The sequence below is a fragment of the Cyclopterus lumpus genome, chromosome 24 (assembly GCF_009769545.1).
Source record: "Cyclopterus lumpus isolate fCycLum1 chromosome 24, fCycLum1.pri, whole genome shotgun sequence".
In the NCBI taxonomy this organism is placed as follows: Eukaryota; Metazoa; Chordata; class Actinopteri; order Perciformes; family Cyclopteridae; genus Cyclopterus; species Cyclopterus lumpus.
Window position 1 is genome coordinate 289802 of NC_046989.1, and position 15199 is coordinate 305000.

The following is a 15199-nucleotide window of genomic DNA, read 5'->3' on the forward strand; positions in this document are numbered from 1 at the left end:
CACCGGCCAATCAGGCTTGTGTTGTGGGTAGGTGACGAATCGGTACATTCTCATTGGCTGCAGAGCAGGTAAACGCTATGACTGTCAAAATAAAACACTATGACTGTCAAAATAAAACACCACGAGTGTCAAAATAATAAAATATGACTGTCAAAATAAATAAAAAACACCAAAATAAAAACACCATGATTGTCAAAATAAAACATAATGACTGTCAAAATAAAAACACCATGATTGTCAAAATAAAACATAATGACTGTCAAAATAAAAACACCATGATTGTCAAAATAAAACATAATGACTGTCAAAATAATAAAATATGACTGTCAAAATAATAAAACACCATGATTGTCAAAATAAAACATAATGACTGTCAAAATATTAAAACATCATGACTGTCAAAATAAAATACCATGACTGTCAAATTATAGCATTTAACCTCCACTTCCATTATTTGTGCTATGCTAGGCTAACCAGGTGCTGGACACGATGAACTTGATCTCTGAAACATTTGCACACACACACTGATACACAGGCACACACACACACACACACACACACTGATACACAGACACACACATACACACACAAACACACACACACACACACACACTGATACACAGACACACACACACACACACACACACACACACACACTGATACACAGACACACACATACACACACAAACACAAACACACACACACACACACACACACACACCCACACACACACAGGTACAGGTGAAACAGTTTTATTTGTTTGTTTGTCAGCAGGTTTACACAAAAAAAAACATCCGACTCGATTTTCATGAAATTTGGTGGAAAACTGCATCAGGAGGTTTTTGCTGTGATGTTTTTACAAGACAATCAAGTTTAGTCTGAATTACTGTCCGGTTATCCGCTAGCAGGAGCAGGAACAGGAGCGGCCTGCGAACACAGACAAATGCGGTAAAAAGCTCTGGAAAAGAGATTCAGGTGATATAAAACGTGTTACTTGAGTTATTAATTGTTCCGCAGGCATAAAGAAAGAATATTATTATCACCATTATTAATATTACTTGAAAAGGAAACCAATGCGTTGTGTTTGAGGGCTCAGAGAATCAGAACCAAACCTTTGGGTTTCATTCGTTGCGGTTGAGCAAAGCGATGCGTTTAAGGACCAGCAGCAGCTGTTCGAGCTCCACAGACATTCAGCGACATTCACAGTAAAATAGAACTTTCTCTTCTACATACAGACAGAAAACACAAGCGGTCATGTGACCAATGCAACGCAGCAACAGATTATTAATTATTAAAGCATGAAGCCGATCAATAAACATTTTGTAGCTTTCACTAAATGTTGTTCTACAGACTTCTATCGTTGAACTACAGATGACATTGGTTTGTTCGTTCTACATGAATCCACCACACAGAGTCAGCGCCTCCAGTACTGCAGGTAGTCCGTGTTTGAGGAGCCGGTTATCGGGATGTTCAGAGTACTTCATTAGCTTCAGCTGTGTCCCAGAACTCAAATGTCCCACAATGCAGTGCTCTGAGGAGGTGAGGTGAAGACTTCACTGACTGTACCCCATCAGGGTTGACCTTCATCATCACATCCTCCATGGTGCTCAGACAGACAAAGTCCAGCACATTAAGGTCTGCAGCACCCTTGGTCTCTATCCTGGTCCTCGTGGGTGGTGGTTGCATGTGGGTTCCAGTCCACCAGACTCCTAGAGACTGGCTCCAGAAGGACACCTGGTATCTCCATCTGGGAAATATTACTTTGGAGCAGCTCTTTAGTCTCACCTGAAGGGTTCTCAGGGTCCGGGACCACCTTGGAACCCTGAGGAGGACCAGGAGCTAGAAGGGGATTGGTGATCTGTTGACTGATTCTTTGAGACAAAGGTCTTGTTCTTGTTAAACTCCTTCTGTTCAGGTTTGTATTTCTCTTTGTTTTTGGTGATCAAACTTCACATCAAAGAGCACCTCAGCCTTCAGGGTTAGGGTTACCCTCTATCAGTAGAAACCTAGAATAATATTCACTGCTATGTTTTCTTTAGTGTCCAATCACCTGGAATATGAATCGTTGTGTTAAACTTAGAATGAGTCCTTCATATCTACAGAGACCAGGTCCTCTTCATGAAGCCCTCCATGATTCTACAGGAGCCCAGAAGGGACAAACCAGACTGATGCCTCCTCACCACTGGAGGACATCAGAACCAGCACACTGAACTTCTGGTTCTGGTTTTCTATCGGTGCTGGTGTGGCGTGATGAAACGAGCACATGGATTCCTTGTGTACTAAAACCTTATACTATGACACAAGTGTAACACTGTATCCTATCGGTATGTAGTATGGAACTGGGACACGGCTTAAATGTGACTGGTGAGCAATGAACTGTGGGACAGTGAGGACTATAGACGCGACAAGTTGTGTCCTCTGAATAAAGACGGCGCCATGATGTCCATCTTTACGGCCCCTCTGAGTGCTACAGCCGGTAATCAGGTCAGCTGATCACTGGAAGGAGAAGAGGCCATGTGGCTGCAGACGGCGTGGATTCATGGCTACGGCCCGCAGCTGCCACGGGGGGGGGGGGGGGGGGGGGGGGCATTTCAGGCCATGTAGTGGGCCCCGTCGGGTCCACGAGGTGGTCTTTTGGTGCTTGTGTTGGCATTAGAGGTTGGGGGGGCGCTGCGGGGTTTGGTGGCAGGTTTCTTCTCCCTGGAGGACGGTCGAGTCTGACCGAGAGACGACGTCACGACAGCTGCAGCCTGGAGACCCCCGCTGGGCTCCACGATGGTGTTTATCACTAGAAAAGAAGGAAGAGCATGAGATCCCACCTCAAACCAGACTCAATTTTGATTGAGTCTAAATTGATTCAAAATTTAGTCTCAAATTATATATATATTTTAACAAATTTCCCCTTGGGGATTAATAAAGTATATATCTATCTATCAAATCTATCTATCTAGACTCACAACAACGTCAACAGGTACAACAAGGAGGTGGTCAGCCTAGCTTAGCACAAAGAGTGGTTAACCTAGCCTAGCACAAAGAGTGGTTAGCCTAGCTTAGCACAAAGGTGGTTAGCATAGCTTAAAAAAAAATTATTAGCCTAGCTCAGAGGTCGGCCTCTGTGTACTAATACTTTGGGTTTGTAATCAATAACTTTGTTTTATGTCCCATATTATGCAGAAATAACAATTGTTTTTATTCATATTTTCTCTGTGCTGCTGCTTTCTTGGCGGAGAAGATATTTATGTTTTCAGTGAAAACCTGGTTCAATAACAACCTTCGAGCTGCCTCTGGACTCGTCTCAGCTCTTTCAGAATGGAGGTAATTTCCTGCAACATGAAACAGGAAAAGGTGATAAAGTTCCAGCTGCGCTCACATCAGATCCGCACGGTTACTCATCATAGTTTAAGAGTTTACAGCAGAACCTTGTTGGAGGTTTTCAGGATGGGGACTTCGTTCTCAGCGTTGATCTTGGCCTCGATCTCCTCCCAGACCTCGGCCTTGTTCTGGAACAGAACCCTGAGAACACACTGCAGGGTCACAACCAACGCAAGACAAAACCACAGAAGACCACTTCCTGTAGATTAAATGGACCCTTCCCCAGACCTGGACCATCAAATACAAACTGAACCACCCAAAGACTGGACCTGGATCTGGACCCTTACTTCATTTTTTCGGCGAGCTGCTCCGTGTTCTCTCGAATGGCCTGAGACAGCTGAGACACTGGATTCAGCATCAGGTTGTCCAGAATCACCTGACAGAGTTCATTCAGAGACAAAAAGGAACCCGATGAGTCGCAGCATCAACACTGATATCAACAGCAGTTTACATCCGGATTTCCCAGCACACCAAAACTAACTGCAGCTCAGTTTGATGAATTTAAGAACTGTTCACACTGCAGGCTCAGGAAATTGTTTTATTATTTGAATTTATTTGTATCAGCTAACGTGACTGTTTCCTGCTCCCTCTAGATGTTCCTCTGGCACCACCCTGAGGACACACTCTGCATGTGTAGCTCCACTAAGATGTATGTAACTACCGTCATGTGGTGAAGACGAGCCAGACTACAGCGGAGAAGCTAGCTAGCTGACAACATTTGAGCTGTTAGGAAGTCAAGTGGGATTTAAGTTTGTAAAGTTCTATTAAATAATAATCTATACACAAAACATGCACATTAAAACAAACGCTGAGCTGCATTGTGAACGTAGCCTCAGTGGGATTCGACAGTGACCTCTTCGCGGTTCCACGGACGGCGTTGCTTAGAACCGGGCTCCGGCTCATTCATGTTTGCGTCCAGGTCCGAGACGACACCTGGAGGAACCTTCTGGTAGTTTAAACTGGCCTCAGGGATATGTTGGACCAGCTGGAAAGAGAGTAAAGGGAGTCTGGCTTCGGTGATCCAACCACTGATTATTGGTTATTGAACCAGCGAGCAGCCGGCCGTGAAGGCGGAGCTCCGTGAGCACATGCACCAAGTCAACATGCAGCTGCGATGGTGGAGGGCAGCAGGGAGTTGTAGTACTGTTGGGATACAGTGTGTAACAGGGAGGTGTAGTACTGTTGGGATACAGCGTGTAACAGGGAGTTGTAGTACTGCTGGGATACAGAGTGTAACAGGGAGTTGTAGTACTGTTGGGATACAGAGTGTAACAGGGAGTTGTAGTACTGCTGGGATACAGTGTGTAACAGGGAGGTGTAGTACTGTTGGGATACAGCGTGTAACAGGGAGTTGTAGTACTGTTGGGATACAGCGTGTAACAGGGAGTTGTAGTACTGCTGGGATACAGAGTGTAACAGGGAGTTGTAGTACTGTTGGGATACAGTGTGTAACAGGGAGTTGTAGTACTGCTGGGATACAGTGTGTAACAGGGAGTTGTAGTACTGTTGGGATACAGCGTGTAACAGGGAGTTGTAGTACTGTTGGGATACAGCGTGTAACAGGGAGGTGCCACAGTGCAGGAGGATCCTACTGGGCACCAGCTAAAGCTCCAGGAACTGTCCCAAAACAAGTCAAACCAGTTCATTAATGGTGGAGGTTAATGGAAGTTAATGGAAAATAGAAAATCAATCTGAGCAGGAATATATATATATATATATATATATATATATATATATAATACTACTTCCTTATTGGCTGGAGAGTACTATGATCATACTAAGAGATGGTAATGAATTATGACATTATAGAGGGCAGAGCAGAGTAGAATAGAGCAGAGCAGAGTAGAGTAGAGGAAAGTAGAGTAGTAGTCTGGTTGGGTAGTGTCTGGTTGGGTAGAGTCTGGTTGGGTAGAGTCTGGTTGGGTAGAGTCTGGTTGGGTAGAGTCTGGTTAGGTAGAGTCTGATTAGGTAGTGTCTGATTAGATAGTGTCTGATTAGATAGTGTCCGATTGGGTAGTGTCCGGTTAGATAGTGTCCGATTGGGTAGTGTCTGGTTGGGTAGTGTCTGATTAGGTAGTGTCCGGTTAGATAGTGTCCGATTGGGTAGTGTCTGGTTGGGTAGAGTCTGGTTGGGTAGAGTCTGGTTAGGTAGTGTCTGATTAGGTAGTGTCTGGTTAGGTAGTGTCTGATTAGGTAGTGTCCGGTTAGATAGTGTCCGATTGGGTAGTGTCTGGTTGGGTAGAGTCTGGTTGGGTAGAGTCTGGTTAGGTAGTGTCTGATTAGGTAGTGTCTGGTTAGGTAGTGTCTGATTAGGTAGTGTCCGGTTAGATAGTGTCCGATTGGGTAGTGTCTGGTTGGGTAGTGTCTGGTTGGGTAGAGTCTGGTTGGGTAGAGTCTGATTAGGTAGTGTCTGATTAGATAGTGTCTGATTAGGTAGTGTCCGGTTAGATAGTGTCCGATTGGGTAGTGTCTGGTTGGGTAGTGTCCGATTGGGTAGTGTCTGGTTGGGTAGTGTCTGATTAGGTAGTGTCTGGTTAGATAGTGTCTGATTAGTTAGAGTCTGGTTGGGTAGAGTCTGGTTAGGTAGTGTCTGATTAGGTAGTGTCTGGTTAGATAGTGTCTGATTAGGTAGTGTCCGGTTAGATAGTGTCCGATTGGGTAGTGTCTGGTTGGGTAGTGTCTGGTTGGGTAGAGTCTGGTTGGGTAGAGTCTGGTTAGATAGTGTCTGATTAGGTAGTGTCCGGTTAGATAGTGTCCGATTAGGTAGTGTCCAGTTGGGTAGTGTCCGGTTGGGTAGTGTCTGGTTGGGTAGTGTCTGGTTGGGTAGTGTCCGGTTGGGTAGAGTCTGGTTGGGTAGAGTCTGGTTGGGTAGAGTCTGGTTGGGTAGAGTCTGGTTAGGTAGTGTCTGGTTAGATAGTGTCTGATTAGGTAGTGTCTGGTTAGATAGTGTCTGATTAGGTAGTGTCTGGTTGGGTAGTGTCTGGTTGGGTAGAGTCTGGTTGGGTAGAGTCTGGTTGGGTAGAGTCTGGTTAGGTAGTGTCTGATTAGGTAGTGTCTGGTTAGGTAGTGTCTGATTAGGTAGTGTCTGGTTAGATAGTGTCTGGTTAGATAGTGTCTGGTTGGGTAGAGTCTGGTTGGGTAGTGTCTGGTTGGGTAGAGTCTGGTTGGGTAGAGTCTGGTTGGGTAGAGTCTGGTTGGGTAGAGTCTGGTTAGTTAGTGTCTGGTTAGTTAGTGTCTGGTTAGGTAGAGTCTGGTTAGGTAGTGTCTGATTAGGTAGTGTCTGGTTAGATAGTGTCTGATTAGGTAGTGTCTGGTTAGATAGTGTCTGGTTAGATAGTGTCTGGTTGGGTAGAGTCTGGTTGGGTAGAGTCTGGTTGGGTAGAGTCTGGTTAGGTAGTGTCTGGTTAGATAGTGTCTGATTAGGTAGTGTCTGGTTGGGTAGAGTCTGGTTAGGTAGAGTCTGGTTGGGTAGAGTCTGGTTAGATAGAGTCTGGTTGGGTAGAGTCTGGTTAGGTAGAGTCTGGTTGGGTAGAGTCTGGTTAGGTAGAGTCTGGTTGGGTAGAGTCTGGTTAGGTAGTGTCTGGTTGGATTGTGTCTGGTTGCCTAGTGTCTGTTTGGGTAGAGCCTGGTTGGGTAGAGCCCATAGTTTTGGGTCGGGTTGTCATCCCGGTACACCTGTTTGTCACACCCTGATCCTGTAGACTGAGAGGAGCTTGGATTTGTTTTGAGTTCACTTCAGTGGTTTTGTGGTTAATACTCTTTCATACCGAACCACTTAATCAGACAAACATCAGAAAAGTCCAACACTGGTGAGAGGGGAGTGTTAGGATCAGTGATGGGAGGGACATGATGGAGGGGAACCAATCACACTGCAGGAGGAGTGATGAGTCAGAGTAAGACACCTGAGATGGTCCAACACAACAGAAGTATGGATAAGATGGCCTCTGTGCAGCACAACAGAGAAATGAATCATGAGAATCCAAAGCATGAAGAAGCTCCAGACAATTATCCTGCAACCTGAAACTCAACCTCAATGTTTAGAATATCAGAGAGATGATAGTCTGAACGACAAAAAGAGGGCAAAAGAGGGTTTTTCTAACTATTTTAACTGAGAACACACAGAACAGCAGCACACCGTTACTGACTAGCTGTTTAGATGTCTGATGCTGATCAGGATCAGTTTCTTCAGACTCCAGTTGTTAAACATTAAACGTGTGTACAAGATAAGACAAACTAACAGTCTTTGGTAACCTCACCTTGTTGTGGTGGTTGTAATAGTTGTAGTGGTTGTGCTGATTGTGGTGGTGTAGTGGTTGTAGTGGTTGTGGTGGTTGTGGTAGTTGTGGTGGTGTAATGGTTGTAGTGGTTGTGTTGGCTGTGGTAGTTGTGGTGGTGTAATGGTTGTAGTGGTTGTGGTGGTTGTGGTAGTTGTGGTAGTTGTGGTGGTTGTAGTGGTTGTAGTGTTTGTGTTTCTTTTGTGTAGCGTTGCTCACCTCCTCCCTGGCAGAGATGGTGGAGGCTGCCGTGTTTGGCAGCGAACTGGGCGAAGTGGCGGTGCCCATGTCGGAGCTCGGCGAGTCTCCGTCCCCAGCAACATCATGGATTTCCTTCGCCAGGATGGCCAAATCTTTGGCCAAGTCCTGGCTTAGCCTGCATAGGGAACACAAGCATAAAGGTTTGGATGCACCGGGAAAGAACAACAGAGTTTAAAGTCAACGTCAGGGTCATTGTTGTTATTACTTGGCGATCTCCGCGCTGTGCGTGGACCAGTTCTGATATGGGTCGACCTCGCTCTGGTCCTCGTCCTCCTCCATCTCCAGGGAGACAGACTTGGATCGGGTGGCAGCCATCCTATGGCGTGGCGTCTGGGAGGAAGTGGAGTGATGGGAGGAGCGCTTGGCTTTGGGGTTCCCTGCACTCGCCTCGTATTCTTCCTCAGAGGATGAAGAGAAGTCTGAGCCCTTCTGTCTGCAACGGGAACCTGGAAATATTTAGATTTGGGTTCATTTGACCAAAGAAGCTCAACCAGTCTCAGTTCTGTTGTTGGTTTCCAAGCTGTTAAATCACCAGTTTGAACAAAGAAACATTGAGCTGTAAACACACTTTTGGATTTGTGATTAATTCAAAAGATTAGATCATGATTGTCATGAGAATTTATGAATCTACAATGTATAATATTGCTTTGACATTTTCTGTGATCCCGGGATGTGGGTTTATACGTGGATAGAGTCGCATCTTTATTTCAAACATGACGGAGAACAGCACAGACCGATGCTGGTGAGCTGTGTTTCCATGGTAACAGCAGCAGGGATAGAAACTTGATGTGATCCACAATGACATTAAAAGGCCAGATTGTCATCATGTCTCTCATGTAGTAGTTAAAGAGTTTGTCAATTTACTGCATAAAAATACATTAAATGTTCATGAGATTGAACGACAACTTATTCTTTCATTTTAGATATTTAATTTAATTTATTCATGATCAGCATCATTGTATGTTAAATAATATAACATGTAATTTGTAAGACTAAGTTTCATTTTCGCTCAGAAATTACATTGGACAGATGTTAGAGACCAAATCCTCAACGCCCACATAAACACAATATATGTTGATATAGATATTGAAGAGAAGGAGCAGGTAAAACACTGAACATAGACAAGAAAAGATTATGAATGTCTACATTATAAAAATCTAGCCAGGACTCACTGGCGGTGGGGTACTTGGCTCCGCTGGACCGGGTACGGGTCAGCGGTTGCTTCCCCAAAGCTCCACCCCCTTTGCTAGTTGCCTGGCGGGCGTCGCCCACAGATGTCTTCCGCGCGGTGGTGACGGACTCAGAGTTCCGATTAGAGAAACCGGAGCGGCCCGTGGAGGACGTCTCGTTGTCACTGGGAGTCGTGAAGGAGCCGGTTCTCTTCCTGGGCATCGCTAGGATGTCCAGCCTGGACAGCTTCTTCCCATCGGCGGACACTTTGGACGGTGCCGTGATATGGTCAGAATTCTGGGAGCCTCGGTCAGTCTCAGCACCTTCATTATCCGAAGTCTCACCCAGGCGTGCTCGTCGGAGCATGGAGGCCCGGGTTGGCCGTGGTGCTGACAGGCTGTTGGACCGCGTCAAAACCTGCTGTGTTGCCGTCTTGGGTGTCTTTCCATTGTCTTCTTTCTGAAGAGGGGTGATGAGTTTCTTGCTACGGCTGGACGGACGGGAAATTTCATGGTCCGATAATGTTGTTTCGGTCCAGTGTTGACCAGAACCCGGCTTGCCCTCTGACAGATCCAGAGATCCGCGGTTTCCTGCACTGCGGCGCATCTGGAAGCGCTTTGCTGCCTCTGCCTTGCTCGCTGTATCCGTCATCGTCTGGTTTCGGCGTTTCTCTGAGAGACGTTCACGGGCAGAAAGTTGCCGTCCCTTCTGTTGGATGGACGGGCTGGAAGAGGACTTTTCCTTTTGGAGGCTGCTAATGGCGGCACGCTTTTTGGAAGCAGAGCCGATTGGAACGTTCTTGCTACTCACCTGGCTCACGGTGCTCGCTGTGTCCACATCCGACTCACCAGAGAGAGAGTCATCCATGTGGGTGGAGGAGCCTCCTTTCTTTGAGCTACGACCGGAGCCGGATGAGGGGAACTTAGAGTCCAAAGAGGACAGAGTTCCCTCGGCCTCCTGAAGGAAGGACTGTGGGTCCTTGATGGTCTCCCTCCTCTGCTCCATATCTCTGATGGATGGGTGGCTGGAGATGTGGGGAAGCTTCTTCATCTGGACGGTGTTGCTGGGCCGGTCTTTGGTGAAGCTTTCCTGCCTGACGATGTATGATATGCAGCTGTCTTTAGTGGGGACAGAATCCTTGTCCTGTATTTGGAGGTTTGGAGCAGAGCTGTTGGGTTTGACAACGGTTTTCCTGGGTTCATGTCCACTCAGGTGTCGGATCAGGACGGTGGTGGGGGGGGGTTTTGCCGGGGGGTCGCGTGACCTCTCAGACTGTACCGGGCTCCGGGCTTGGTCAGGTTTGCCTGGACTGTCTTCAGAACCGATGTAGAAAGAGGTGGATTTGGAGGAGGGAGACACTTTCTCTGGACCCTTGAACAGAGGACCAGCGGCCCCTGGAGACAAAGATCCACTCCTGGCTTGATTCTTCTTTGTGTTCTCCAGAACAGGCCCGTCATCCGAGCGGCTGGCGTCACTGAGGCTATCTGGGTCCACATCATCCTGAACGGACAGGCGCTGGGTGGAGTCCTGTGGCCGGTGAGGGCCGGTGACTCTGTCCAGAGGTTCTTGGACTTGGTAAGGCTCATGGCGAATCAGAATGCTTGGGGGAACACTATCCAGCTTTTCTGGAGGCACCTGGGGAAGCAGCCTTCTTGTCCTGGAGCTGTGGCTGGACTCTGACTCAGAGTTATCGTAGCTGTAATGTCCCATTGACCGGCTGATGAAGCGCAAATCTATAAAACAGTTTTTCAAATAAAATATTATATATACAGTATATATATACACATTGTACTATATTTTCAATAATAGACATTTCAAAGCCCAATCCTCAACTAATGTGCCCACACCAAAACCAGATCATAGTCCACATGGTCTGCTTTCTAACATGGACCATGTCAGAACGGAGTGTGCTTTTAAAGCTCAGTATTATTGTCATCTTGCACCAGGGCGTCGTTCAACATTTCCACTCTCAATATTAGTATTAGTCTAAAATAATGTTGTTAGATATGGATCTCAGGTTAATAGCAGGTAGAAATGGGTTAGAAAAGTATTTGGGTTTGACACCCAACTCTTAACAATTCACATTTATATCGTCTTCTGATAAACTGCATAGACAGAAATAAAACGACACCTTCCAGACATTCCCCTTGAGGTGGAGTGGATCCAGGTTCGGCATAGCTGTCTGCCAGACTGGTCCAACGGGAAACCCACTTGGGTCCTTCCAGACCTGACGCCTGAGCAGATGGAACCTAGAAAACAAAACCACATGATGAACTTTACCGAACGATAGAAACACATGGCCAAAGACTCCGACAAGACTCAACAGTGTAAATGATGTACCAGGAGAATCTGAGGGAATAACAACACTAGACTTCATGCACTGGGATCAGAACATGCTACACAGGTGTTTTTCCAGGTTCTGATTCAGTTTTTACTGTTTTTTACCTGTATGGGGCCTGTTGGGGGGCCGCTGATAGCAGCTGGGATAAAGCCATGCAACGGGTCCACAGTGCTACCATCGCTAGGCAGGTTAGCTTGCTCATCCTTGCCATCATTTATTACAGGTCTATACACTCCTGTGTTCACACCACTGTACTCTGGAGAGTCGAGGACACCAAACACCTGTCAGAGCACAGGGCATGCATGAGGACGGGGGGCAGGATCACGGCAACAGGAAGGAGCAAGAAGGACAAGAGGTGTCATGCATCCCTGAAGCGATTTAGAACACACTTTTTATTTAAGCACCTCACATATTTGTAGTTATCCTTTTCTGCAGTTCAACCCATGTTTATAATGACCATTTTATTGTGGACTGAAAAAATTTGGAGAAGGGGAAGTATAAACAGGTTTGTGACTTATTGGGATATTATAATACAAATAAGGTCTTTACCGCTACCCCCAACAAAGACACTCTAGACTAGAGGGATGTTTGGTTGCGTCTTGTACTGATGTTAGTAACAGAACAACAGCTTCAGTAGTGCCTCGATAAAAAAGTCTTAATGCAAAGCAACCTTTTAAGAGTCAATGTTCACTTTTACACAAGCACATATTCACTCTACTCAGAACTGAAAGGAACTTTTTACATCATGGATCATGAAAGCTGCTTCATACAAACACGTGTGCCGGGTCAGAAGCTAACAACACCTTAAGATCACTGCGTTCACCTGATCGATCATGTTGCGAGCTTCCTCCACCTCCTTGTCCTGCGACTCGGTCTCGATGGTGTAGGTCCCAGCATCGCTCAGGCTGTCGTCCTCCTCGTTCCTCATCATCCTCTGGGAAGCTTTGGGGTCTCCTGCCCGGATGCCCAGGGGCAGCTTGGGGGACATGGGAGGCCCTGAGGAGTGGACCGGAGAAGCGGTCTGGATTGCAGCATTGGTGAGGGTTGAGGACTTTGACATTACTGGAGGCTGCAAGGGGGAAGTGGGATAGGAGACTGAGGAAGGTGCCAGAGATTCTTGGGGGGAAGGAATTCTTGCATGAGGAGGCGACACCATCACCGGCGGTGCAGACATCGGGGGAGGGGACATCTTGTCCCTCGTTGGGGAAGAATCCTGTCGAACAGAATCCTTCAGGAATTCAGCAGCAAACTCCTGGGCGAGCTTGGACTTCTTCCCGACACTGCTGAAGGGTCTGCTGGCGATACCCGAGGAGGAGCGAGAAGAGGAACCAGAGGAGGCCACCTCCCCATCAGTCTTCTCCCTCTTCAGAGAGCTGGATCTCTGGGGGCCACCATGGCCTTGACCCTTCAGGGGAACCGTCACCTGCTGGGTGGGAGGGATGTGGCCGTGCACGGACGCTGGCCTCTCACCGCCTTTCCGGCGCTCCAGCTTGGCCTTCAGGGCGGAGTACGAGTCTGCATGGGCAGGATTGTGCGTGAAGGACTGCGAGCGCTTTTTGCGCGGGTTGTCGTCGAAGAACTCGATGATAAAGGCCTGCTGGGGGAGGTGCTCAGGGAGGCCCTGCTTGGGCTCTTCTGCAGTGGGGGACTGGTCCTGAGGAGGACTCTGGGACAGAGGTCGCTCAGGGGCCACAGGTGAGGCTGGGGACGATCCGGGTGGAGAGGAATGCGATACTGGAGGCGGCTGGCAGTGGATCGACGGCCCTGATTGGATCGTCTGTTGCGACGCCTCGGACTGCTCCGATTGGATGGAGTGGTGAGATTTACTCCTCCCCCCTTTGAGAACTGGGTCCTCTGAGTCACTCTGGGTTCCATCATCATGATGGTGACCTGATGACAAGAAAACACCGCGTTAGTCATGATGTCACATTAAAAGCCTGTGGTGTGGCCCTTTAAGGCGCTGACTCTTACCTCTGAGAGTCTTGATGTTGATGGCGAGGTCGCTCTTGGTGCTATAAACATCTTCACACGGCGGACGTCTTCTCATCATGCTGACGTCGCTGTGGACCAGCCAATCGACCACCTTGCTCTCCGCTGACATCACATCTGTTAGTGTGGCTGTTGTGATGGGGTTGTTGGGTGGAGCCTGCTGCTTCCTCTGGCGGGTGGAGAACTTGGTGACGTGATCTTTGATCTTGATCTTGCCGGGCATGCAGTCATCAAACTCGATGGTGAAGGAGGCGTGGCTCTGAACGACGGGTGGGGTCGGGGTGGAGGGGGGTGGCGGGGCTTGTGGTGTGTCCGTGTCCTTGGTGGGGATCTCGTGAAGCTCCGCCCCTAAGGTCTTCGGGTGCTGGAAGTCCTTGGTGGGGATCTCAAAGTAGCTCGGCTCACGGTGGTATGGAGGGAAAGCGGTCTTCGATTGCGAGTCTGGCAGGGATCCGGTAAAGTCCAGATCCACCAACAAGTCTCTCTGGACTTCTGAAACATTTAATAATAATAATAATAATAATAATAATAATAATAATAATAATAATAATAATAATGATACAGGTACTACTACCACTTTTGTGATGAAAAACAATATTCTAATAATATTAGTAATTTTTAACAATAACAATGTAAACATGTCTGTTAACGTGTTAAATCAAACCAAATCTAATTTCATTTAATTTACATACATTATAACCGCTTAGTCCGGGGTCGGGTCGGGGTGGCAGCAGACCCAGCAGGCTGACCCAGGCTTCCCTCGCCAGCTCATTCTGGGGGACCCTGAGGCGTTCCCAGGACAGCTGGGAGATATAATCCCTTCCGCGTGTCCTGGGTCTTCCCCGGGGTCTGTTCCCAGTTGGACATGCCTGGAGGCATCCGAATTAGATGCCCGAACCACCTCAGCTGACTCCTTTCGACACGAAGGAGTAGTGCCTCAACCCTACAGAGGAAACTCATCTCCTTACCCTATCTCTAATGCTGAGCCCGGCCCCCTTACAGAGGAAACTCATCTCCTTACCTTATCTCTAAGGCTGAGCCCGGCCCCCCTACAGAGGAAACTCATTTTGGCCGCTTGTGTCCGTGACCTCATTCTTTCAGTCACGATCCACAGTTCGTGAACATGGGTGAGGGTTGGAACGTAGACCGACCAGAAAATTGACCCTCTTCACCAAGACGGTCCGGTGTAGCACATGTTTTACTGCTGCAGCCCCACCGATCCGCCTGTCGATATCCATCTCCATCTTACCCTCACTCGTGAACAAACCCTAGTACTTGAACTCCTTCGCTTGGGGTAGCCCTCTGTCTCCACCCCCCGGCTGTGTATAGATATCCTGTCCGTGAAAATCACGAACAGGACCGGTGACAAAGGGCAGCCCTGGTGGAGGCCAACACCCACCGGGAACGTGTCTGACTTATTGCAGAGAATACGAACACAGCTCCTACTGCAGGCGTACAGAGACCTGATAGCCTGTTGTAACGAGTCCGGCACTCCATACTCCAGCAGCACCCCCCACAAAAAACCCAGAGGAACCCGGTCGAAAAGTCTTCTCCAAGTCCACAAAGCACATTTAGACTGGTTGGGCAAACTCCCAGGACCCCTCCAGTAGTCTTGCGTGGATAAAGAGCTGGTCCACGGTTCCACGACCGGGACAGAATCCGCACTGCTCGTCTTGAATCTGAGGTTCGACAAACGGTCGGACCCTCCTTTACAGCACCCTGGCATAAGCTTTCTCAATGGCCCCCCCGAACTCCTCCCATGCCCGAGTTTTATCATCCGCGACCACTGCAG

General features: G+C 47.8%; 1 protein-coding gene across 1 annotated transcript in view; it reads right to left on the minus strand.

Moving 5' to 3' along the window:
- Positions 1–2591: 2591 nt before the first annotated feature.
- The window catches only part of si:ch73-212j7.1 (centrosomal protein of 170 kDa protein B), a 29872-nt gene continuing 17264 nt past the window's right edge, over positions 2592–15199 (minus strand). Inside the window, exons 7-19 of the mRNA XM_034527786.1 lie at positions 13390–13899; positions 12242–13308; positions 11523–11699; positions 11209–11326; positions 9080–10810; positions 8113–8353; positions 7866–8022; positions 7275–7316; positions 4226–4357; positions 3660–3748; positions 3420–3513; positions 3272–3323; positions 2592–2788 (exon numbers count right to left, since the gene is read on the minus strand). Coding sequence (XP_034383677.1) covers positions 2592–2788; positions 3272–3323; positions 3420–3513; positions 3660–3748; positions 4226–4357; positions 7275–7316; positions 7866–8022; positions 8113–8353; positions 9080–10810; positions 11209–11326; positions 11523–11699; positions 12242–13308; positions 13390–13899 — 4607 coding nt within the window. The remainder of the gene's footprint in view (positions 2789–3271; positions 3324–3419; positions 3514–3659; positions 3749–4225; positions 4358–7274; positions 7317–7865; positions 8023–8112; positions 8354–9079; positions 10811–11208; positions 11327–11522; positions 11700–12241; positions 13309–13389; positions 13900–15199) is intronic.